A 26,118-nucleotide genomic window follows, 5' to 3' on the forward strand; every position below is an offset into this window, starting at 1 on the left:
CAGATTTTTTTTTTAATAATTAGAGAAGGAGGGATTCAAACTTTACTTTTTAAATAGGGAGATAATGTACTAACTAATAAATCAAATATTTGGATGCATAAGTTTTACAAAATTTAAAAACTAATAAGTTCAAAATTTAAAAGATAAATGATTAAAGATGAAGCGTAACTTTATTATATTATCAATAAGATATTTTATAGTAATTTTTGTTTGTGATAATTGTAGCCAAATTATATAAATTTAAAATCATTATGGGATCATGATGAGGTCTCGTTTCAGTAATAAAGAAAATGTTTTGAAACCTTTAAATCTAAGGTTTAAGTCTTATCAACTGTGGGTTTAATCCAATTTTATATTTGTTTTATTTGATTTCAACTAAAAGTTTAACAAAGTGACATGGAATTTTCTATAGATAAGTTTTGGTTGATTCTTTATATTTTATAAATCTATTTATTGAACTCTATATGTATAAACAAGTTGCAATTTTCAATTTAATTCTGGTTTAATTATTTTCATTTAAGAATTTGATTATATGATATGTGCACCTTCTTTTGTCTTTTCTCTTCAACAATATTCCTTTTTTTTTTATACAAACGATGTAATTGTAAGGTATATTTTTCTTTTATCTTTCATCATTTATTATATACATATATAGATATATTCCATTCTGTCAAATATTTTGATAAATTGAAAAAATCAAATCATTTGTTTCATTAAAACTCATAACTCATCTTTGTATGTGTTTTAAAAATTCTCACTTTATTTTATTTTTTTGATTTAAAATATAATTTATTGACTTCAGCTCTACTGCATCAACCGGTTTCCAGGTAAACCCTTCCTGAGCACGTGAGCTTGTAAGTTGTGGTCCGAAGGCCATCATTCAAGCTCCGAAATCCGAACAAAATCCAGCATCTTTGGTATTGTAGGCTTGTAGCCTATTTAAAAATGATCGTACTAGAGTGATAGAGTGCTTAAGGATCAAGTTCGCAATTCTATCAAAATTAGAACTGTTAGGATGTGCTGATCTGACTCAGTCCAGTCCAAGTTCTTATAGGTTAAGAAAATATGGATTGGGCTAAATCAGTCCATTTTTATATGAATCATCAAAATTTCAACTCAACTCACTCTTTATTAGTCTATGGGTTAAGTTGGGTCAATCTATTTCTTTTTCTATAAAAAAATTATTTATATAATTTTACTTAATAAATTTTTTATTAATAAAATTATTTTATGATTTAATTTATAAATTAAAATTATTAACTTGATAAGTAAAGATTAAATATATTGAAATATATAAAATAAATAATATTATTGATAACTAAATTATTAATTTTATATAATTAAATATATAAAATTATTAAAATAATTAAAATAATTAATTTTTTGATTCATAGGGTTGACCCACCTCAGCCCACTGATTTGGTGGGCTGACTCATTTAAGCTTGGTTTTAATATGGATCTAAATTTTCAGGCTCAACCCACCTCTTATTTAATAAAAAATGAACCAACCTAATAGGTCAGGCCCATTTTGACAAGTATAATCAAAATACTTTTTTAAATAAAATTTTACATCATGTAAAAGTAATTAAGTCTGCTCCCATTTGTTCTCTCCTCTATCATACATGTGTTACATTTTTAGCATGAAACGATAATCTACTATCTTTACAAGTGAAATACCTATCACATGATAAATTTGTAAAAATATTCTTTGTGATAAGAGAGAGGAAGCATTATAAATAAAGACGGTGAAGAGGAAAATAGGAAAATAAGAACAGTTCTTGAAATATTAAGTATTGTAATGGATAGAAGAGAATAAGTGAATAATATAATAATTATTGAAAATATAAATAATAAGAAGATGGTAAAATAATTGTATTGCAAAAATTATTGGGTATGATTGAGAATAGGTAAAGAATGAATGAATGGTAGAGTATAATTGAAAATAATTAAGACAAATGAAATAGAAAAGAGTTAGAGAGAAAATATTTAGAGAAAGAAGCTCCGAGGGAAAATATATCTTATTCTTATAGCCCCTTATGACTCCACTTATTTTTGGAGGGACATGTTGTCTCTGAATCTTCCCTAAGCACTATGTTGTTTATTTTCACTGAATGGTGCTACGTAAGGTGCTTCTAAGTGAATATTTTTTTACCAGTTCAATAACTTGAATTCTGAAACCTTTTTAGCCATCTCCTTATTACATATAATGGACTTTCTTTGAGGAAAAAAAAAAATTAATGCCACATAGCAAGCAATTCAGCCTCCATTTAATTGTCTGATTGATTTGTCAAATCTTTTGGAGTCATTATTTCTTAGTCAGCCCGACTTAAATGTAACTCTTCTGAATAAGATAAAAGAACATTCCTTGAAACTTCATTTTTTTTATTAAAAAAAAAGTATATCTCTATGGTTACTGGTTTGAATACAATCTAGGGTCGGAAAGACTAAAACTGGTATAAATTGATTGTCCCACAGGTGTACTACTCCAAGCAAGATAATCCTATAGATCCCACCTGTATTCCAAACCGTAAACACTTGAAATAGTTATAGTTTTTATTTGTACAGAAAGCAAATATCTCTATTGATTTCCTTATTAATTTGGTATAAACTTATTGTAAAAAAAACTCGTTTTTGTCTAACTTAAGACATTGGATGTTTCATTAGAGAAAAAATTAACTATTTAAAGGATTCAAACTTCAACATCATTTGAGTCGTAAAACTTGATTTTGCTCTCCAACTTTATCTACTTAAAAGTGTAATTAAGCATTTTGAGTTATTGGGTTGATCAATTAATGATTTTCAAATTAAATTTTACTAATCTATTAATTTATCAGTTTTGATTTTTAAAATTCGTTTTCATTTTATGACTTTTAAGAAGAAATCTCACCAACTTAACTTAAAAAATTTTATCTAAGTTAAATGTGGCTTATGGTTATGTGGACATCTAGAGGGAACAATCACATACACACACACACCAAGAGTGCATCAGCTCAAACGTGACAGTCACAAGGTAATCTCTCGCGTAATTGTAATCAAATTACATAAATGTAAAAATCACTATGGGACGTTGACGAGGTGTTATTTCAATAGTAAAGAGGATGCTTTGATACCTTTAAATCTAAGATTTAAATTTTATCAAGTGTGGGTTTAATCTAATTCTATATTTATTTTATTTGATTTCAACAAAAAGTGTAACAAAGTGACGTGAATTTTTCTATAGATAAGTTCTAGTTGATTCTTTACTTTTTATAAATCTATTTAATGAACTCTATATGAATAAACAAGTTGCAATTTTCGATTTAATTCTGGTTTAATTATTTTCAATTAAGAATTTATCAACATCATTTGCATTCTATCTACCTAAATTTTGGACATTTACATTAGTAATTTGATAAAAGAAAACACAAAAGAAGATTCATTACAATTACTTCATTCGTGGTCTGAAAACAATATTCTTACATTTTCTTTCGGTACATCATTATATATAGAAAATTAGAATATAAAAAGTCAATAATGTCAACATTTGAGAAGACAACTGAAGATTGGGACTGGAATTAAAGTTCAAACACGTAACTACTGATTTGGACACCATAGAATTTGTCTCATTAACAAGTATATGACTCGCCGATTTCCATATAAATTATTTTAGATTACACGAGGAGTATCAAATATGAGAATTAAGAAATACTTTCTTCACCTTATCATCAATTAATTTTTAAATTAATATTTTTTAAAAATTAAAATTTCACATGGCATAAAAGTAATGTCTACTCCCATTTGTTCTCCCTTCATCATAGATGTGATACATTTTTTGTATGAAGTTCATATTGTATGATAATTTATTATCGTAACAAGTGAAAAATACATGTCACATAATAAGTCTATAATTTATATACATAACGGAAAATGTTAATGATGATAAATAAATCCCATATATATAGCCTAAATTACTAAATTAGTGAACTAGATCTCTTTCTATTAAGAATTAATTTAAAGCATAAAATATTGACATTTCTGTTTGAAGATAAGATTAAAGAAAATTGACTGGAAATTTCAATTTTAAACTTAACAATATTAATTGATACCATATAGCAAGCAATTCAGCCTCCATCTAATCGTCTGATTGACTTGTCAAATATTTTGCGATCATTATTTCTTAGTCAGGTGGCTTTGAATTAACTTTCTGATTAGGATAAAAAAACAGTTCACGAAACTTACGTGTTGGTTTGAATAGAATATGCTGGAAAGGCGAAAAGTCTATTGCAAAGAAAAGTCTCATTTGTTAAGAATAGGCCTTGGTTAATTATATATATATATATTATATATGGTATATAGAGCTGCCTTTCAAAAAATAAAAAAAAAATATCTGTTATCTAGAGCAAGCTAAAATAAGGTACAAGGATCAGAAAAATGACGAGGGAGTTGGTAATTCTTGGTGGCAGTGTCCCGAGAGGGGAAGCAGGGGTCTCTGGTGGCCTGTTCTTGCTTTGCATGATTGTTTTCTCCCTCTCAATTATCGCAATGGTCATCTTCGCTTGTGGCGATGACAACTCTGAAAAGCCTCGCCGGAATCATGCTGCAGGTGGTTTTTGGGCGGGCGATGGCGGCGGAGGCGGAGGCGATGGTGGTTGTGGGGGAGGTGGCGGTGGAGGTTGTGGGGGCGGTGGCGGTTGCTGAGGATATCTGAATTTATGTGCGTCATTGATTAATTTCAACAGCAACGATTAATAACTTTGTAGTTATAACGTCCTGACAAACTTGTTTGTTGTATTTGTATTTTTTATGAGATTTGTTGATAATATATAGTTGCACCATATCCATGTTCATGTCTTTGTAACCATGATTAAATATAGTCAGGGGTTAAACTATTTCATAATCTTTGCAGATTTTTTTTTTAATAATTAGAGAAGGAGGGATTCAAACTTTANCCCTTTTCAAAAAATAAAAAAAAAATATCTGTTATCTAGAGCAAGCTAAAATAAGGTACAAGGATCAGAAAAATGACGAGGGAGTTGGTAATTCTTGGTGGCAGTGTCCCGAGAGGGGAAGCAGGGGTCTCTGGTGGCCTGTTCTTGCTTTGCATGATTGTTTTCTCCCTCTCAATTATCGCAATGGTCATCTTCGCTTGTGGCGATGACAACTCTGAAAAGCCTCGCCGGAATCATGCTGCAGGTGGTTTTTGGGCGGGCGATGGCGGCGGAGGCGGAGGCGATGGTGGTTGTGGGGGAGGTGGCGGTGGAGGTTGTGGGGGCGGTGGCGGTTGCTGAGGATATCTGAATTTATGTGCGTCATTGATTAATTTCAACAGCAACGATTAATAACTTTGTAGTTATAACGTCCTGACAAACTTGTTTGTTGTATTTGTATTTTTTATGAGATTTGTTGATAATATATAGTTGCACCATATCCATGTTCATGTCTTTGTAACCATGATTAAATATAGTCAGGGGTTAAACTATTTCATAATCTTTGCAGATTTTTTTTTTAATAATTAGAGAAGGAGGGATTCAAACTTTACTTTTTAAATAGGGAGATTATGCATTAACTAATAAATCAAATGTTCGGATGCATAAGTTTTACAAAATTTAAAAACTAATAAGTTCAAAATTTAAAAGATAAATGATTAAAGATGAAGCGTAACTTTATTATATTATCAATAAGATATTTTATAGTAATTTTTGTTTGTGATAATTGTAGCCAAATTATATAAATTTAAAATCATTATGGGATCATGATGAGGTCTCGTTTCAGTAATAAAGAAAATGTTTTGAAACCTTTAAATCTAAGGTTTAAGTCTTATCAACTGTGGGTTTAATCCAATTTTATATTTGTTTTATTTGATTTCAACTAAAAGTTTAACAAAGTGACATGGAATTTTCTATAGATAAGTTTTGGTTGATTCTTTATATTTTATAAATCTATTTATTGAACTCTATATGTATAAACAAGTTGCAATTTTCAATTTAATTCTGGTTTAATTATTTTCATTTAAGAATTTGATTATATGATATGTGCACCTTCTTTTGTCTTTTCTCTTCAACAATATTCCTTTTTTTTTTATACAAACGATGTAATTGTAAGGTATATTTTTCTTTTATCTTTCATCATTTATTATATACATATATAGATATATTCCATTCTGTCAAATATTTTGATAAATTCAAAAAATTAAATCATTTGTTTCATTAAAACTCATAACTCATCTTTGTATGCGCTTTAAAAATTCTCACTTCATTTTATTTTTTTGATTTAAAATATATTTTATTAACTTCAGTTTTACTGCATCAACCGGTTTCGAGGTAAACCCTTCCTGAGCGCGTGAGCTTGTAAGTTGTGGTTCAAAGGGCATCATTCAGGCTCCAAAATCCAAACAAAATCCAGCATCTTTGGTATTGTGGGCTTGTTGCCTATCTAAAAATGATCGTACTAAAGTGAGAGAGTGCTTAAGGATCAAGTTCGCAATTCTATCAAAATATTTTTTCTTAATAAAATTTTACATCATGTAAAAGTCATTAAGTCTGCTCCCATTTGTTCTCTCCTCTATCATACATGTGTTACACTTTTAGCATGAAACGATAATCTACTATCTTTACAAGTAAAATACCTATCACATGATAAATTTGTAAAAATATTCTTTGTGATAAGAGAGAGGAAGCATTATAAATAAAGACGGCGAAGAGAAAAATAAGAACAGATCTTGAAATATTAAGTATTGTAATGGATGAAAGAGAATAAGTGAATAATATAATAATTATTGAAAATATAAATAATAGGAAGATGGTAAAATAATTGTATTGCAAAAATTATTGGGTAAGATTGAGAATAGGTAAAGAATGAATGAATGGTAGAGTATAATTGAAAATAATTAAGACAAATGAAATAGAAAAGAGTTAGAGAGAAAATATTTAGAGAGAGAAGCTCCGAGCGAAAATATATCTTATTCTTATAGCCCCTTATGACTCCACTTATTTTTGGAGGGACATGTTGTCTCTGAATCTTCCCTAAGCACTATGTTGTTTATTTTCACTGAATGGTGCTACGTAAGGTGCTTCTAGGTGAATATTTTTTTACCAGTTCAATAACTTGAATTCTGAAACCTTTTTAGCCATCTCCTTATTACATATAATGGACTTTCTTTGAGGAAAAAAAAAAATTAATGCCACATAGCAAGCAATTCAGCCTCCATTTAATTGTCTGATTGATTTGTCAAATCTTTTGGAGTCATTATTTCTTAGTCAGCCCGGCTTAAATGTAACTCTTCTGAATAAGATAAAAGAACATTCCTTGAAACTTCATTTTTTTTATTAAAAAAAAAGTATATCTCTATGGTTACTGGTTTGAATAAAATCTAGGGTCGGAAAGACTAAAACTGGTATAAATTGATTGTCCCACAGGTGTACTACTCCAAGCAAGATAATCCTATAGATCCCACCTGTATTCCAAACAGTAAACACTTGAAATAGTTATAGTTTTTATTTGTACAAAAAGCAAATATCTCTATTGATTTCCTTATTAATTTAGTATAAACTTATTGTAAAAAAAGAAAATCTTTTTTGTCTAACTTAAAACATTGGATGTTTCATTAGAGAAAAAATTAACTATTTAAAGGATTCAAACTTCAACATCATTTGAGTCGTAAAATTTGATTTTGCTCTCCAACTTTATCTACTTAAAAGTGTAATTAAGCATTTTAAGTATTATTGGATTGATCAATTAATGATTTTCAAATTAAATTTTACTAATCTATTAATTTATCAGTTTTGATTTTTAAAATTCGTTTTCATTTTATGATTTTTAAGAAAAAATCTTATCCACTTAACTTAAAATTTTATCTAAGTTCAATGTGGCTTATGGTTACGTGGACATCTAGGGGGAACAGTCACATACACACACCAAGAGTGCATCAGCTCAAACGTGACACTTACAAGGTAATCTCTCGCGTAATTGTAATCAAATTACATAAATGTAAAAATCATTATGGGACGTTGACGATGTCTTATTTCAATAGTAAAGAGGATGCTTTGATACCTTTAAATCTAAGATTTAAATTTTATCAGGTGTGGGTTTAATTTATTTTTATATTTATTTTATTTGATTTCAACTAAAAGTGTAACAAAGTGACATGAATTTTTCTATAGATAAGTTTTAGTTGATTCTCTACATTTTATAAATCTATTTAATGAGATCTATATTAATAAACAAGTTACAATTTTTGATTTAATTCTGGTTTAATTATTTTCAATTAAGAATTTATCAACTCATTTGCATTCTATCTACCTAAATTTTAGATGTTTACATTAGTAATATGATCAAACAAAACACAAAAGAAGATTCATTACAATTACTTCATTCGTCGTCTGAAAACAACATTCTTACATTTTCTTTCGGTACATCACTATATATAGAAAATTAGAATATAAAAGGCCAATAATGTCAACATTTGAGAAGACAACTGAAGATTAGGACTGGAATTAAAGTTCAAACACGTAACTACTGATTTGGACACCATAGAATTTGTCTCATTAACAATTATATGACTCGCCGATATCCATATAAATTATTTTAGATTACACGAGGAGCATCAAATATGAGAATTAAGAAATACTTTCTTCACCTTATTATCAATTAATTTTAAATTTAATATTTTTTAATAATAAAATTTCACATGGCATAAAAGTAATGTCTACTCCCATTTGTTCTCCCTTCATCATAGACGTGATACATTTTTTGTATGAAGTTCATATTGTATGATAATTTATTATTCTGACAAGTGAAAAATACATGTCACATAATAAGTCTATAATTTATATACATAACGGAAAATGTTAATGATGATAAATAAATCCCATATATATAGCCTAAATTAATTACCAAATTAGTGAACTAGATCTCTTTCTATTAAGAATTGATTTAAAGCATAAAATATTGACATTTCTGTTTGAAGATAAGATTAAAGAAAATTGACTGGAAATTTCAATTTTAAACTTAACAATATTAATTGATGCCACATAGCAAGCAATTCAGCCTCCATCTAATCGTCTGATTGACTTGTCAAATATTTTGGAATCATTATTTCTTAGTCAAGTGGCTTTAAGCGTAACTTTCTGATTAGGATAAAAGAACATTTCATGAAACTTCATATTTGTTAAAAGGAAAAAACGCGTTGGTTTGAATAGAATATGCTGGAAAGGCGAAAAGTTTATTGCAAAGAAAAATCTCATTTGTTAAGAATAGGCCTTGGTTAATTATATACATACTAGAAAGAGGCCGCGCTTTGCTGCGGATTTATAAATATTTTTTAAATAATTGGTATAAAAAATTTTGTAAAAGAGAAAAATACAACACGTTTTAATATTTAATTTTTAGTCAAAATAAAAAAAAATCTTATAATAAACTTAAAATTATTCTAAAAAAAATTATATTTATAAAAAATCAAGTTTTTATCATCATAGCCAAGAAGCAAAAAAAGCAAAGAGACATCAAAGAAAAACATCAAAATCAAACAATCTCAAAACTTCAGTCACCTGAAGAACCCAAAATGCATAAAATAGATACAAAAATCCAGAAAAATACAAGAAATCAAAATCAATACAAATATAGGAAAAACACATCCATACGAAAAGGTTTGAAAATCTCAACCGATTGAAGAAGCAAAAAGGCTGCACAACCCGAAAAATGTAACAAATCCAAACCAATAGAAAATAATGGATGAAAGAACAAAAGAGCCGCGACAATCGAAGAGAAGAAACCAAAATACCATAGTGAAGCAAACCAAAGAGGTAGAGAGAAAGAAAATAAGGAAAAAATCGTAGAAAACCAAACATGAGAAAAGAAGAGGCAGATAGAAAGAAATGAAGAACAGATAAGAAAAACGTCAGACTGAAAAATAAGAATGAGGGAAAGAAAAACATGTATGAAACAGGCTATAAAACCAAAGAGAAGGGAAGTTTCTAGATGGTAGTGAAAATTAAACTTTAAATGCCCATTCCCTTTCGTTCAAAAACCTAAAAAACCCTTCCTTTATACATAAAAAATCAAAATTATTGCTAAGTTGTTCAAAAACCTAAAAAACCCTTCCTTTAATTCTCTTGATTAAAACTCCAAAATACCCTCCATACAGACACAAATTACAATGCCACATGTCATCTCTTGAAAATCCTTTATAAGTAAAAATATAATACTTAAAATAATATTTAACCACGTGTCATTCAAAGAAGGCCACAACGTGTTCAACTTGGAAGCTCCTATGGGGTTTATAGAGCTGCCTTTCAAGAAATAAAAAAAAAAATATCTGCTATCTAGAGCAAGCTAAAGTAAGGTACAAGGATCAGAAAAATGACGAGGGAGTTGGTAATTCTTGGTGGCAGTGTCCCGAGAGGGGAAGCAGGGGTCTCTGGTGGCCTGTTCTTGCTTTGCATGATTGTTTTCTCCCTCTCAATTATCACAATGGTCTTCTTCGCTTGTGGTGATGACAACTCTGAAAAGCCTCGCCCTAATCATGGTGCAGGGGGTTTTTGGGCGGGCGGTGGCGGTGGAGGTTGGTGGGGGGGAGGCGGTGGCGGCGGCGGCGGAGGTTGTGGGGGCGGAGGCGGTGGTGGTTGTGGGGGAGGTGGCGGTGGAGGTTGTGGGGGAGGTGGCGGTGGCGGTGGCGGTGGCGGTGGCGGTTGCTGAGGATATCTGAATTTATGAGCGTCATTGATTAATTACAACAGCAACGATTAATAACTTTGTAGTTATAAGGTTTGTCGAATTTGTGTAAATATGTGGCTGTGTTATTTGTGTTGGTGATTGTGTGCTCGAAGATATATGTGCCAAAATCTCTATGGATGTGTTGTCCATGTTCTGGTGGTAGCGTTGTTTGGACTTGTAAATTTATGTGGAAGTACCGTCTGTGGATACTGGGGGCTGTGGTTTTGAGTAGGAATTGGCTGCTAGGGATGTTTTGGAAAGTGAAGCGTGTATTGTTGTTTATCCGCATTTGACAAGAGTATAACAGGGGTTGACTAGCAGGGGAGGTTCTGGATGCATCTGTGAGTACTGTTCTGCATTCACTATGCTCTGCTTTGTTACCACCTGCAACTCACGTGTTCTTTGTATTTTCAATAAAGTCTTTACGTAACAAAAAAAAAGAAGAAGCTTTGAAGTTAAATATGATAAATAATTTGTAGCAACAAATGCATTGGTACAGTGGCAATTTTTTTTCCGAAAAGCTGGTTTGTTGTATTTATATGTTTTATGAGATTTGTTGATAATCTATAGTAGCACCATATCCATGTCCATGCCTTTATAACTATGATAAATATAGTTAGGGGTTAAACTATTTCATAGGCTTCTCCAAGTTTAAAAACTAATAACTTTGAAACTTAGAAGATGAATGATTTTTTTTAAAGGCTAGAAGATGAATGATTTTAATAAATTTCAGGTTGAAATAAATTTAGCTTTTATTGGTACAAAAAGCAAATATCTCTATTGATTTCTTTATTACTTGACTATAACTTAATGTTAAAAAAAATGTTTTTGTGTAACTTAAAACATTGGATGTGTTCCATAAAAAAATTACAAATTTTAACGTCACAGTATTTTTTAAATTTTAAAACTTAATTTTGGACTCGAGCTTAATTTACTCAAAATTGTAATTATGTTTATTGAGTTTTTTTGTGTTGATCAATTCAAGCTTTGTACTTCAAATTTATTATAATTTTCTTTGAATTCATGAGAGGATAACTCGAATTGTTCAATTGACACTTTGGTTATAAAAAAAGTAAAGTGAAACAAAAAAAAAATTTTTATCAAATAATTAGCAAATAATCAAATGGGGTGATATAAATTTGGAATTAGTACAAGTTCTGTCCAATATCTTTCCATCCTACAAAAAGATGAAGGGTAACTTTACCCTGTTATCGATAAGATATTTTATCAGTAATTTTTGTCGGTGATAATCGTAGCCAAATTCTATAAATTTAAAATCATTATGGGATCATGATGAGGTCTCATTTCAATAATAAATAAAATGTTTTGATACCTTTAAATCTAATGGGTTTAATCTAATTTTATATTTGTTTTATTTGATTTCAACTAAAAGTTTAACAAAGTGACATGGAATTTTCTATAGATAAGTTTTGGTTGATTCTTTATATTTTATAAATCTATTTATTGAACTCTATATGAATAAACAAGTTGCAATTTTCAATTTAATTCTGGTTTAATTATTTTCATATAAGAATTTATCAACATCATTTGCATTCTATCTACCTAAGTTTTAGATATCAACATATGCAATTTAATAAAAAAAACATAAAAGAAGGTTCATTGAAATTATTTCATTCCTTGTTTGAAAACGACATTTTACATTTTCTTTTGGTACATCACTATATTTAGAAAATTAGAATACGAAAGGCCAATAATATCAACATTTGAGAAGTAAAGGAAACTAGAATTAATGTTCAAACATGTAATTAACTGATTTGGACACCATAGAATTTGTATCATTAAGAATTATATGACTTGCCACTATCCGTATATATAGATTAAATGAGGAGGATCTTAATTCCTTTTTTTTATTGAATTTGGGAGTATCTTAGTTCCTTAAAATATAAGAATTAAGAAATACTTCTTTTACTTTATAAGCAATTAATTTTAAATTAAATATTTTTTTTATTAATAAAATTCTGTGTGGTATAAAAGTAATGTCTACGTCCATTTAATTGTTATCTCATTCGTCATAAATGTGTTATGCTTTTTGTATGAAATTCATATTGTATGATAATTATTATCCTTACAAGTGAAATACATGTCACACAGTAAGTTTTTAATTTATATACGTGATGAAAAATGTTAATGGTGATAAATATATCACATATCTTAGTAAGGTGTTCATCTTAGAATGACTGAAGTTCTAAGACAATGTGTGGCTGCGTTATATATTGTCCATCTTGAAGGTACATATGGAACAAGTCTATCTTCTTGGTGCCTATTGTCATCTTCCTTTTTGATAACATTATGCTATAGTGCTGGATAAGGAGAGTTGGATCCTTCGAGTGTCATGTTGTAGTTTGGGAAGAAAGTCATGTAGACTGTTCCCCGAATAGAGGGAGGAATCTGAATGCTTGAGCAACTTTTCATAGTTTTTAACTTCAGAATTCCATGCATGGAGATTAAGTGAATTGACAAAGCTAAACAGTACAATCAGTACTTATTATAGAAAGAATTGATTTAAAGCATGTGTATCTCCTGATAAAATAGTAACATTTCTGTTTGAACATAAGGTTAAAGAAAATTGACTTGAAATTAAACTTTTAAACTTAGCACTATTAATGCTACTACATTAAAAAAAAAATGGCATATCGATTTTCATTGATTGCCTTCTCCAGGATGCCATTGACAGTCTGTAGCCTTGAAAGGAGAGGACTGCTAATGGTATAAACGAAAGACCTGGTTTGAGGGCTTCATATAGGTACTATTGTAAAGCACCCCCTCATAACTTGAGGTTCAATAGCCTCTCACCTCTACACAGAGTTTCAAAGACATACAAAAATTTACAGTTAGAAGAGACTTAGCTCAGACACCCTAAAGAGAAGTACTCTGCTCAGCAGCCGTGCGAGATCAAAGGCAAAGAAAACAGGAATCTATACGCAATGGCACTTGAATTTTATAGGATAGGCAGGAAGCTCAGATTGTCCCTTACAACATCTCAACTTCCGAGCAACCATATCACCTTACCCAAATGTAATTATCAGATTGAGATAAAAGAATATTTCATGAAATTTCATATTTTAATCTAATTAGAAAATAATATTATATAATTATCTTACCACGATTGGCTGATTTGTGAAATCTTTCAAAATCATTATTTCTTAGTCAACCAACTTTGAATGTATCTTTTGGATAAAGATAAAAAAACGTTTCAAGAATTTTTTTTTTCTTTCAATAAAACGTAAATCTCTATGGTTATCCGTTTGAACAGAATATAGAAAGGCGAAAAGTCTATAACAAAGAAAATCTCATTAGAAACTTTTTTTTTTTTGAAAAACAATTTTATTAACCACACAATCAGAATGCGAAAGCAAGTCTGTGATCTGGACGGCTCAAGGCTCCTACTAGCATAAAAAGGCCGGCTTGTATGAAGGAGATTTGTACAATTGCCACAAGCAGCCACTCAAAAAAGACATTGGCGGCTGCTCACTTCAGAAGTACACGAAAAACTAATATCAACATACCACCCTTTAACAAATAATCCAACCCCAAATTATCTAGCAATTCCAGCTTCCATCCACAACAACACCGCCACCGAGGTCTCACGGTTCATCAACTACGTCCTGAATATCCCATCCTCTGTCCGCAGCCTCCAACTCCATAATCTTCCGTAACACATCCTCCTTCTCTTCCCTAAAAGTCAATCCCACCTTCTTACTCCATTCCCAAATCTCTTCCGCTTCTCTCCGTATTATCGAATTCCTCTTCCTAACATCTGGGTCAGAAGCCGACTCCTCCCCTTGACTTCCTTTCTCATCGTTCCTTGTATCCAGTTCAGCCTCAGTCTTCAAATTTCTTCTCCTTTTATTTTTTGAGTTTGCTTTCGATGTCGATGCTTTGTTGTTCCCCTGACTCTTACTTCTCCACCTTCTAACCCTTTCCTCACTCTTACTGCTCATTCCTTTTTAACTTTCTGGTGAGTATTTCTTCAATTGGCTTTTCCTCCTTGCACTTGTTCTCGGTTTGGGCGTTACTCACCCCTCTGATCCTTCTCTCCCACTACTTTCCTTCATGATTTCTTTCTCCGAGTTTCCGTTGATTGTCATACACGCGTAGTACTTACAGAAGCGAGCTAGGATAGATCAATGCATGGCATTAGCTTGTATGAATTAACTAAGAACAGGCCTTAGTTACTTATATATGCTACAGAGCAAGATAAAATAAGGTACAAGGATCAGAAAAATGGCGAGGGAGTTGGTAAATCTTGGTGGCAGTGGCGCGGGAGGGGAAGCAGGGGTCTCTGGAGGCCTTTTCTTGCTTTGCATGATTGTTTTCTCCCTCTCAATTATCTCAATGGTCATTTTCGCTTGTGGTGATAACAACTCTGGAAAGCCTCGCCATAATCATGGTGCGGGTGGTGGAGGTTGTGGGTGTGGGGGTGGAGGTTGTGGAGGCTGTGGGGGCTGAGGTCGAGGTTGTGGAGGCGGGGGTGGAGGTTGTGGGGGTGGCAGCGATGGTGGTTGCTGAGGATATCTGAATTTATGTGCGTCATTGATTAATTTCAACAGCAACGATTAATAACTTTGTAATTAAAAGGTTTGTCGAATTTGTGTGAATATATGGCTGTGTTATTTGTGTTGGTGATTGTGTTGCTCGAAGATATATGTGCCAAAATCTCTATGGATGTGTTGCCCATGTTCTGGTGGTAGCGTTGTTTGGACTTGTAAATTTATGTGGAAGTAATGTCTGTGTATACTGGGGGCCGTGGTTTGAGTAGGAACTGGCTGCTAGGGATGTTTGGGAAAGAGAAGCCTGTATTGTTGTTTATCCGCATTTGACAAGAGTATAACAGGAGTTGACTAGCAGGGGAGGCTCTGGATGCATCTGTGAGTACTGTTCTGCATTCACCAGGCTCTACTTTGTTACCACCTGCAACTCAAGTGTTTTTTGTATTATCAATAAAGTCTTTACGTAACAAAAAAAAAAAAAAGCTTTGAAGTTAAATATGATAAATAATTTGTAGCCCCAAATGCATTGGTACAGTGGCCATTTTTTTTTTCTGAAAAGCTGGTTTGTTGTATTTATATGTTATATGAGATTTGTTGATAATATATAGTAGCACCGCATCCATGTCCATGCCTTTGTAACTACGATTAAATATAGTCTGGGGTTAAGCTATTTCATAGGCTTCTCAGAGTTGAAAAATTAATAAGTTAAAATCTTAGAAGATGAATGATTTAAACAAATTTCAGGTTGCAATAAATTTAGCTTTTAATTGTACAAAAAGCAAATATCGCTATTGATTTCTTTATTATTTTCCTATGACTTAATGTTAAGAAAGAATCTTTTGGTCTAACTTAAAACTTTGGTTGTTTTCAATAAAAAAAAAAAAAATTCAAACTTCAACATCATAGTATTTTTTTTTGTCATAAAACTTGATTTTGTGTGCAAAATTTAATTTTCTCAAAAGTGTAATTAAGTTTTTTGAGTTTTATTGTGTTGATCAATTAAAGTTTTGTACTTTATATTTGTTATATACATGTATTTTTTTTTGGAATTCATGAGAGGAGACTCGAATTGTTCGATTGACACTTTTATTAACAAAAAAAAAAAGTGAAACAAAAAATGTTTTTTATCAAATAACTAGCAAATGAAATGGGGTGATATAGATTTGGAGGAAAAAGTTGAGTCCTTTATCTTTCCTTCCTACTAAAAGATGAAGGGTAAGGTAACGACTTGAGGCAAGAAAGAAAGACCAATTACATCTTATGGTACCATATATTGTCTGATATGTAAATGCAGAATAATCTCATCCAATTGTAAGGAGCCTTCCACTTGCCCCTTTACCCTCATTTTTATTCTTTTATTTTGGTTTAATGAACTTGGAAGCTGAGAATAAAGAAAGAGGAATGGGTCAGGTCTGCTGTGAATCCTCTCTAATCTTACATATAGTTGAAGCCCACTATCAAGAGCTTGAGAGTTGAGATTCTTTGGGAAACATGACATACAGTTGACCATTGTTTTTTTTATCAAAAAGATAAGGCATGTCAACCACATCCACACTACATTTTTCTCTCTCCATTATATCCATTGTCATTTTAGCTTGTGGCCATGATTCTGACTCTAAATCTGGCAAACCTCGCAAGAAGAGGACAAGTAATTACAATCACGCAATGAACACTGCTGATGCCGGTGGCGGTGGCGGTGGCAGTGGGCATGGGCATGGGCATCATGGAGGTGATGATGGTGGTGCAGGTTGCGGAGGCGGCGATGGTGGGGGCAATTAATCCTTGAAAGGTAAAATTAGAGATGATGGTTTTTGTTTTGTGTTTTTCATATGGCTAATAATTTCCGCAGGAGGAATTGGTATTGCAGTCGCAGTGCTTTCTTTGGCTTTTGCTTATGTTGAAGAGATAGTACGAGCTTTGCGGTTTTCATTTGTTGTCTGCCATGTGTGCTTTTTCTTTTTCGAGCTTTTCTCTTCGCTTTCAAGTTTAGTGTTAGAGAAAATTTCTAGTTTTTACTCACTTTTATTTGAATAATAAAGATTGGCACTTACCTCCAAAATAGATACATGAATCGAACGATCTTTTTTTAATCCTCAAAGAAAAAGGTATTTCCAAAAATAATTCTCTTTTTAATTTTAATTGTTTTTAGTTCAAAGAAAAGATTTTTGAATAAATTTTTTCATAATGAAATATTTTCATATTCAAGTGCTCGTGTTAAAAAAAAATTATTACATGTCATATTGAAAAAAAAAAATTACACGCTATGTTTAAAGTATTTGACTCCAAGAATTTAGTTCTAGTGAAATATAAAAATAAAAACCAAATTACATGCTGTCGTAACGTGTGGATCCGGAAACCTGATCGCTAGACGTGATGAAAACACTAGGAGTCATCACCAATTTTTTTTCTAGATGTAATTGACCATCTATTGATTCGATTCTAATCGACAAAGTCTTAAATTAATTTTAAACCTGTCGAGAGAATCTTAAACTGGTCTACGTTCTTAAAGCTAGGTTCGGGAGTACGATTACGCCTGAAAAAAGATTAGCACCTCAAGGACACCTCGTTCCATGAATGGTACCATTTTGATTTTAGATTATCCTATTGGACTTTATTCTTTTAGCTTATTATGTTTCCTTAGTTAGTGTTTATTTACCTTTTATCTCCTATTTTATTAAATTATTTTATTTGACTCTAAAGTGAAATGCAAATATGAAGCACTATAAAGTGCATGGCGTGAGACTAAAAAATTTCGAACGAATAACCTTTTTATCGAGAATGCTCTTTCGGATCCGCCCATCATACTAGTGGGATTCGGAGCTATTTTCTCACCTAAAGAATTATCCAAGAAATTCACCTTTGCAAATTTGACGAATAAATCCCATCATTAGGGTTATCGTACGTTTTTCTTTGAAAATAATATTTTCGTGAATGTGAACCTATTACGAGTAAAAACCTTTTTATTAAAGATATTTTTCGAGCCCTCTCATTATACTGGTGGGACCCAAGAACATCCTTTCACCTAGAAAATTTTCGAGAGAAACTCGCATTCGCAAGATCTTCGAAAAATCCCATCATCGGGACTTAACTCGTGAACAAAAATATCTATATGCCATGATATACATGATACGATAGAAATCTATGCTAGGCTTGCGAAGCTTATTTTTATTTTATTATTTATTATAATTATATTATTTATTTATTTATTTTGTTATTTATTTTTTTATCTTTTTATTCTAAGTTTCTCCTATATTTTCCTTGCTATTTCTTATGGATTTTCTTTCTCTTTATTTCTCTTTTTGTAATTAGATACATTATAAATTATTCGTGATTCTATGTTATCTTAATGAACAAAAATTTTTATTTTTTTATTTTTATATATTTTTTGTAAATAATCTTTCATTCAAATCTAGTGCATGATATTTTTTTTTATATATATTTATATTCCATTTTTTTCTCTTTTTATTATCTATCTTATCCTTTTTTCATAACACTTATTAATTTATATTTTATACCACTAGATATTTAAATTTTAATTTTAAATTATTTATTGTTTTGGATTTTTCATCATTAACAATTTTTGTTATTCATCTATTTATTTATTGTCATGGATATTAACGTTTTCACAAATTTTTATTTTTGGACAACTTAAATATATGCCATCTATTCTTTTATGTATGCCATTTTTATTTTTGACTAATTTTTTATGTAGTAAAAATTTATTTATTTAAAATAAAAATCTTGAAATCTCAAAATCGAGACCCTCCCATCGTACTGGTAGGGCCTTAATTCGGATTCCGAACCTAGAAAAAATTAGCTCGGGATTGCGACTCATCGCGTCCCGATCAATCATCCCATCATCGGTACTAACCAAGTAATAAGTTATTATTTTAATTAGTGACTTTAAATAAAACTAAAAGCAAACCTTTTAAATTTAGAGACCTAATTAAAACTAAACTAAAAAAATTAAATGACCCAATAAATATAATAAACAAATAACCCAATAGTAATCCAAATAATAAGATCCAAAAGAGTCCATATCAAATTTGGATTATTGATGCCCAATGTCTAAGGAACCAATAGCGCCCTTTGGGTTTGGCTCGGCCCGCTTTAGCAGTCTCCCTTAAGGTCCACAACGACATCGTTTTAATCACTTGGGAAGAGTCTTTTGAGTTCTCCCAAACTACGTCGTTTTGCCTCCAAGCCCTAACTATATAAACTGTTTTTTCCTCTTCTCTCTCCCACCGGAGGCCACCCAAATCGGCTATAGATCTCTCTCTAACCCCCCAAAAGTTGAAACCTCTCCTCTCCGCCCTCACTCTTTCTTCGCTAGCAATTAAGCAAACCGGACCCAAGAAACCTTTAAACCATTCCCTCTTTGCCGACGCCTTACTCTCCTTTCTTTCACTTCTCCCCTCACCGGTGATTGGCAAACCGCACCACCTAGCCGACCCACCAAAGATCGCACCCCAAACAACCTTTAAATCTCCCTAAAGCCACAACCTTTTCTCACTGATCTGATCCCCCAAAAACTCGAATCCAACTCTTATAGCCGGCGGCACTAAAAGTTTTTCCCTTTCCTAAACTTTCCCCAACCGGCAGCACTCAAAAATGTTTTATTATGATATTTTGGTTTTTTTTTTTTGGTTTTAGGATTTGTATTGCGGCTAGGGTAGGATGGTTGCTAGAAAGTTAGGATTTTTAGTCTGTAGGTTGGTCTACAGGTTGCTAGGGATTTTGGGGTTTTTTTATTGCTTTCTCGTTCTCATTGTTGTGGCTACAGTACCCTTTTTATATACTTAATTTTTTTGGCCGAGTGTATCAATCAACGCCATTTTTCAGCGTTTGGCGCTGCAATGCAGGTACTAGTAGGGTGCGTCTGCGCCTTGCCAGTACTCTTTTTTCATTTTTCATTTTTTCTTCTTTTTTCATTTTTTTTCATTCNCATTTTTGTTTTGTTTTTTGTTTCTTATTATAATATTTAATTAACAGGTAAATCATATTCATTAAAAATTAAGTGTCTAGACATGTCATGTTTGAAAAATAATATTGTTACATGATATGTTCAAAAAAAATGTTGTTACACGTTGTTTAAGATGTTTAATTTCAAAAACTTATGCCTTAATGAAATATAAATATAAAGATCAAATTACATGTTATGTTAAAAAAAAAGTTATTACATGTTATGTATAAGGTTACATTCTATGTTGAAGAAAAAAGTTATTACACGTCATATTTAAGATGTTTAACTCGAAGAGTTTATATCTTAGTAAAACACAAAGATAAAAACTAAGTTATAGACTATATTGAAAAAAAAAGTTGTTATATGTCATGTTTAAGGTGTTTAATTTAAAAAGATTATGTCTTAATGAAATATAAAGATAGAGGGTAAGTTATACGTCATATTTAAAAAATATTATTATTATATATTATGTTCAAAAAAAGTTATTACATGTCATGTTGAAAAAAGTTGTTACACATGCCATGTTTAAGGTATTTAACTCTAAAAGTTTATATTTTAATGAAATACAAAGATAGAAATCAAGTTACATATCATGTTTAAATCATGTCATATTCAATAGATTTCTTACATGCCAAATGCATTAGAATTGTTTGTCACATACAGGCATGACGTGCAACAACTCTAGACAGTGTTTTAATTTACAGATTTCACATATAACTTTAACTCATCAATTTTGAAATTTTATAAATGTAAATCAATAAACCTAAGAATATATATTAATATCATCTCTACTCTTTGGTATGTAGATCGACGACTATATAACGAGAAATTGATAAAAAGATGGTGATAGTGGTAAAATTAGAGAGAGTTGGATGGTGAGAGAAAAATCAGGAGCACAGCAGACAGATGCAAGAGAGAAAAATCGATAAAATTAAAGAGAACTAGTGATAGAGAAATCGTGAGCACAATAGACGGATACATAGGAGAGAAATCGAGAGAAGAAATTGTGATAAAAATGCTTCAATTTGTCTGAAATGACTTCAAGGATAAACAGTTAATTTTATATTATAAGTTATTTTTAAAATGACTTTATGAGGTTGATCATTTTTCACAATTTTCTGTATATGAATTTATGTGGTCGTGGATTTAATGTGTTGCCATGGGGCTGAGGTACTGTACCCTGCTTGTTGAGAACTACAAGTTACAGATTGATTGTTAGGAAGTTCACCACATTCACCGGGAAGCAAACAAGCTTGTTGATCAGTTGGCCAAGGCCGGAGTGAACGCGCACAAGATTTGCCGTTGTTACTGGAGTAAAGGTAACTGGGGTAGTAGCTAACGTGACAGGAGACATCTTTTTGTAAGTCCCATATGTATACGTTCTACTTGGTCTGCTGCTTTTGATTAGGGTGGCTTATTACAGCTGTGGTTATGTTTTTTGTGTCATTGTTTTGTGGCATTTGTCTTGATTGATTGTGGTGGAGCTGTGCTGGGAATGTTCACGCAGTACTGTTAATTATCTTCACTTGTAAAGTGCATGGCAGACCCTAATGCCCTGTTTTGTTTTTTTCCAGGTTTGTCCATGTGCATGCATGAGTTTTGAAACAGGGTTCATTAGGTGTGAATCCTGATGGGTAGTAATTTTATAGTACTCCATTGAGGGCTATTTTATTATAATTATTTGAAGTCCAAATGGTCCCTATATGATGACACTACTTAAGATCGAACAAGCATCACCTATTGAAAGGAAAAAAAAGAAGTAAAACAAGCATCATATCCATATGACGAAGAGAGAGCTTTAGATATTTAAACGGAAAAATAAAGTGTAAGTGGGGCCTTTTCCTTTAGGACAAGTACTTGCAACTTGCAAGATCTCACTCCTATGCTCAAAATTGACATGGTGAGATCTTTAAGTGCTCGTCCCAAATGTGGCCCTAATTATGAGTTTAGGTGATCCATTTCTTTATGTTGTTCACTACTGCTTAAAGCTTGTTGGGTCGATGCAGAGGATGATAAAGAGAGAGCAAGAACTGTGTCAATTTCTTGTATCCTTCCATCATTATCTTTCAACCCACCACAGCCGTTGTCAAGGCTGTTGTGTAAACTTAAATCTAACTTGAGTGACCAATATTTTTCCTTGCTCAGCCTTCCTCCATTGCCAGTGCTACTCTCTTCCACTTTCACTGTTTCTTCATTGATATGATCATACGGTGTTCCTCCTGCCCCTTTCGCCTGCACCTCAAAAGCTTCAACATTTAGCAGAGGTTTCAAATTATTATTGTTATATAGTATTCTTCTGTCTTAATAAATTTGTCACTTGTTCATTTTATTTTTTATTAAAAATTTTCAACTTGGATCTTTATTATTTTAAATAATTTAATTAATTAAATTTTACAAAATATATCTTGAAACTACTTCATTGGAAGTTTTTTGAAAGCATTTTTTTAATTTTTTATCAATTATAAATATAAAATAAAATAAAGTCAAATTTTAAAAACTTTTACCAAATAAAAATTCAATAAGTAACAATTTTATTGAGACTTTGAGAGTAAATATCATCTAGTATCCAATTCAAATATAATTATCCAATATAAAGTTGGGGTAACACCAATTCAAATATAACTATCTATGTCAGTAACACCAATTCAAATATAATTATCCAATATTAACGCAAAACCCTACATTTTTTCAATAATAATTAGTAGAATTTTAGTTTCGAATTCTCTAATAATTACTCCATCACTTGATTTCATATCTATAGACTGGTTATATTTTTGTAAGGAGAAAAGGAAAGGAGAAAGAAATTACCCCGGCAACTGGATGAGACAAGGGTTGTTGAGAGCAATTGAAGAAGGAGGGACTGCTGCATATCTGAAACTCACCGTTGGAGGAATTGTTGGCTTTGCCATTCCAATTCCAACGGCAAGAAATATCTGAACAACTCCTACTAAGCTTAACTTGATTGGCAAGCATTTTCCCTGGAGGCCGCCTTTTGTCTTCAAGAAACCGGCTACTTCTTGCTATTGCTTTCCTGAGGTCAAATATGTGTGAACTCGTTAACTCATTGTTCCCACTTTGAAAGAATACCACTGTTGGCTCATTTTCAATCCCTAAGGTATTGTTGCATGGTGCAGCTGATTCCCAAGGCCGATATCTGTTGAGAGAAAGGAAAAAAAGTTAAGTTCTGAGACATTGAAATAGCATTTGAGTGTGTAAAATCCGATGAGATTTTTAGGATCAATCATACAGTTGCTTGAGTAGTACTGGCGAAGATGGTAAAGGGCTTGCATTGTCGATTCTAAAATGCCCACCAGGACTGAATCTCTTGTAAGTCCCAAGGAATCTACTTGTTTGAGAAATAACTGCATGCTTATAAAATATATTAAATTTATTTTTTTCTAAATTTGTGTCTAATTAAAAGGTTATATTTTTTAATAGTTAAAATTAAAAATTAATTTTTTTATAAAAATCATATTTTTACATAATTTATTTAGATGAATATGTGAAATAATTATATATTTAAAGGTATATTACTCCTTTAGTCTTATTTTATTTAGTCCTATTTGACTTTTATGAAGTTTAAAAAAATTTGGTTTTACTCTATTTTATACATACAGTTTCAAAACTTGATATTCTATGATTTTTAATGCCACAATATTGAAAAAATCCTGAAAATAAATTTAAAATATATATAAAAAAGAGTATTTTAGAATATCCACAAAAAAGGGTAGGCAAAGAAATTGTGATATAAGGACTATGTTTTAATCAAATAAGATTTTACTTTTCTTAACTTTTTGCAATTTTTGAGAAAATAAATAAATAAAAGAAATACTAATAAAATTAACAACTAAATACAGAGCCTAAAAGTTAATTACTGCATTCTTTTAGTTTGGAGGGGCTACTATATACATTCAATAAAGTCATTGAATGACCAAGTATTAAGCAAGTAGGATAACAGAGTTCTTATAAAGCTGAATCACCTTGGCCCGATTCATTAAGCTTCTTACTTCGATACATCTGAATCACAAAATGTATATTAGTTAAAATGGACAAATAAATAAAAACCATGCTTTCAGTTCCTAGCTAGCTGAATATTTTTAAATAAGATGATGCTTTAACTGGCTGAGAAAGAAAAAAGAAAATGAAATTAAGAAAGTTAAAAAGGAACAGATTTCAGGCTGAGTATTCAAATGCTTATCAACCACGTTGTTTGGTTCTATATAGTACCTGCAAGTGACTCTTTACATGGGCAATGCTCAGTCCTCTAACGTTCATCATCTGAAGAACCAATTTGGGAGTTGCTCCTTTTCTCATCCAAACAAAAACAATTCTTTTTAATTACAAACTAACTATAAATATATATATATGAAGATATCTAATCCTAAAATCAACTAATAATTAACTCTGAGTTATGATTCGTGTTGCATCATGTTGGAAGATTGAGATATATTCCAAGTGAATGAAGCTTACGTTCTTGGCCACCAAGCCTTTCCACAGCATGCACAAAAGATAGATGGAGATCAGGTGTCCACCGAAGCCTTGGCATTTTTGACCGTACGTATTGCCTTACTCTACATGTCCTTTCTTTCCCTTTGGAAGTTGTTTGGTTATCAGCATTAATCTCGTCGCTATCATTCTCACAGTCAATGACTTCTTCATTTAAATCAAAGGATGAAAGCTTCTGAAATCCAGCTAAAGAAGAGGTTTCAGCTTGAATATCACTTCCATTTTTGACCGTGTTTGCCATATATTAATCTTTAATCATGGCATCCTCCTTCCACACTTGTCAGTACCAAGAGAAAAAAACACTGTTGGAGATCAAAGATAGAAGTTAAGGCAAGAGAAAAGGAAAAAGAAAAAAAAAGGGAAACAGTGGCTGGTTTACATATTCTTATAGGGTAGGAGCATGAACATTCTTCAGTCGTCTCAAGTGTGCTGAACTAAAATGCATAAAAAATTCTAAATATAAATGAAATCAGAATCTACCAAAAATCTTTCTTAAGATTTTTTTTTCTTCAAGTTGCCTCACTAATTGGATCTGTGGAGTTCATACATATATTATATAATATATTCCTTAAAATATGGATCGATGCAAAATGTAATATGGTCGTTACATATATAACTTATGAGCATAAAATGTTTATTATTAGAAGGAATTTTTGTTTATTTTGTGAAAAAAAATAAGAATTATGTATTTTTAAGTCCTAGCCTAAGAGCAGGAAGGATTCTTTGCTATTACTTGCTTTGCATGCAAAAAGCATCTGCAAGAAATATAAACACGAGGTTGGAATCTGGAAACTGAGGAAAAAAAAACAATTATTTTTAAATATATAAAAGAGAAAACATTTATTTATGGACGTGTAATTGTGTAGAACAAAACAAAAAAAGAATTAAAAACAGTACCTTCAAACTAAGCTCTAACACCAAGATGCAAGAAAACCAAGAAATGGTGAAAACCAGATATTGATGTAATTAACTTGAAATATTGCCCTTTCTTGAATTGTAGCGATTCTAGCCTTAGTTTTGTGTTAGAATCAGAGTCACGATGTAGGAAGATTACAACCATATTCTTAAAATGGCTTTTTGCAATATATATAAACTAATGAAATAAGTACTATCCAAGTACCGGAAAAGAGTGGAAGAGATAATTTCTGGGAAGAAAGTATTGATGAATATTCCATTACTTTAAGTATGCATGATTATTTTAATATGAAAACGATAAGTAAAATTCAGATCATATATACTGTGAGGTTTAACTGAAATTACCTTTGAAATCACTTCTAATCCATTATTGAAGCCACAATCTGTGGATCCAGCTGCCAACGCTTTCTTAGAATTATCCTAAAGCCAGCATAGAATTATGTAACAAAAGAGTAGTTGCACTAGCCAGCCCTTCACGGATCTACATCAAGCACTCAAGAGACTGGTCGAGACAGACAGACAGAGAGAGAAAGA

General features: G+C 31.4%; 1 protein-coding gene and 3 long non-coding RNA genes across 4 annotated transcripts; all 4 read left to right on the top strand.

Annotated features, from left to right (window-relative positions):
• LOC108661890 lies at positions 4,346–4,876 on the top strand. Its single transcript, XR_001927789.1, has 2 exons — positions 4,346–4,585; positions 4,640–4,876. It is a non-coding gene; the product is annotated as an uncharacterized LOC108661890 (long non-coding RNA).
• Positions 4,943–5,466, top strand: LOC108661912. Its single transcript, XR_001927809.1, has 2 exons — positions 4,943–5,175; positions 5,230–5,466. It is a non-coding gene; the product is annotated as an uncharacterized LOC108661912 (long non-coding RNA).
• On the top strand, positions 10,336–10,671 carry LOC108661197 (glycine-rich protein 5-like). The gene has a single exon (XM_018117163.1). The coding sequence runs from the start codon at positions 10,336–10,338 to the stop codon at positions 10,669–10,671; it is 336 nt and encodes a 111-aa protein (XP_017972652.1).
• On the top strand, positions 16,461–17,261 carry LOC18612061. The gene is made up of 2 exons (XR_001927752.1): positions 16,461–16,989; positions 17,068–17,261. It is a non-coding gene; the product is annotated as an uncharacterized LOC18612061 (long non-coding RNA).

Source organism: Theobroma cacao, chromosome 1 (genome assembly GCF_000208745.1).
Source record: "Theobroma cacao cultivar B97-61/B2 chromosome 1, Criollo_cocoa_genome_V2, whole genome shotgun sequence".
Classification (NCBI taxonomy): Eukaryota; Viridiplantae; Streptophyta; class Magnoliopsida; order Malvales; family Malvaceae; genus Theobroma; species Theobroma cacao.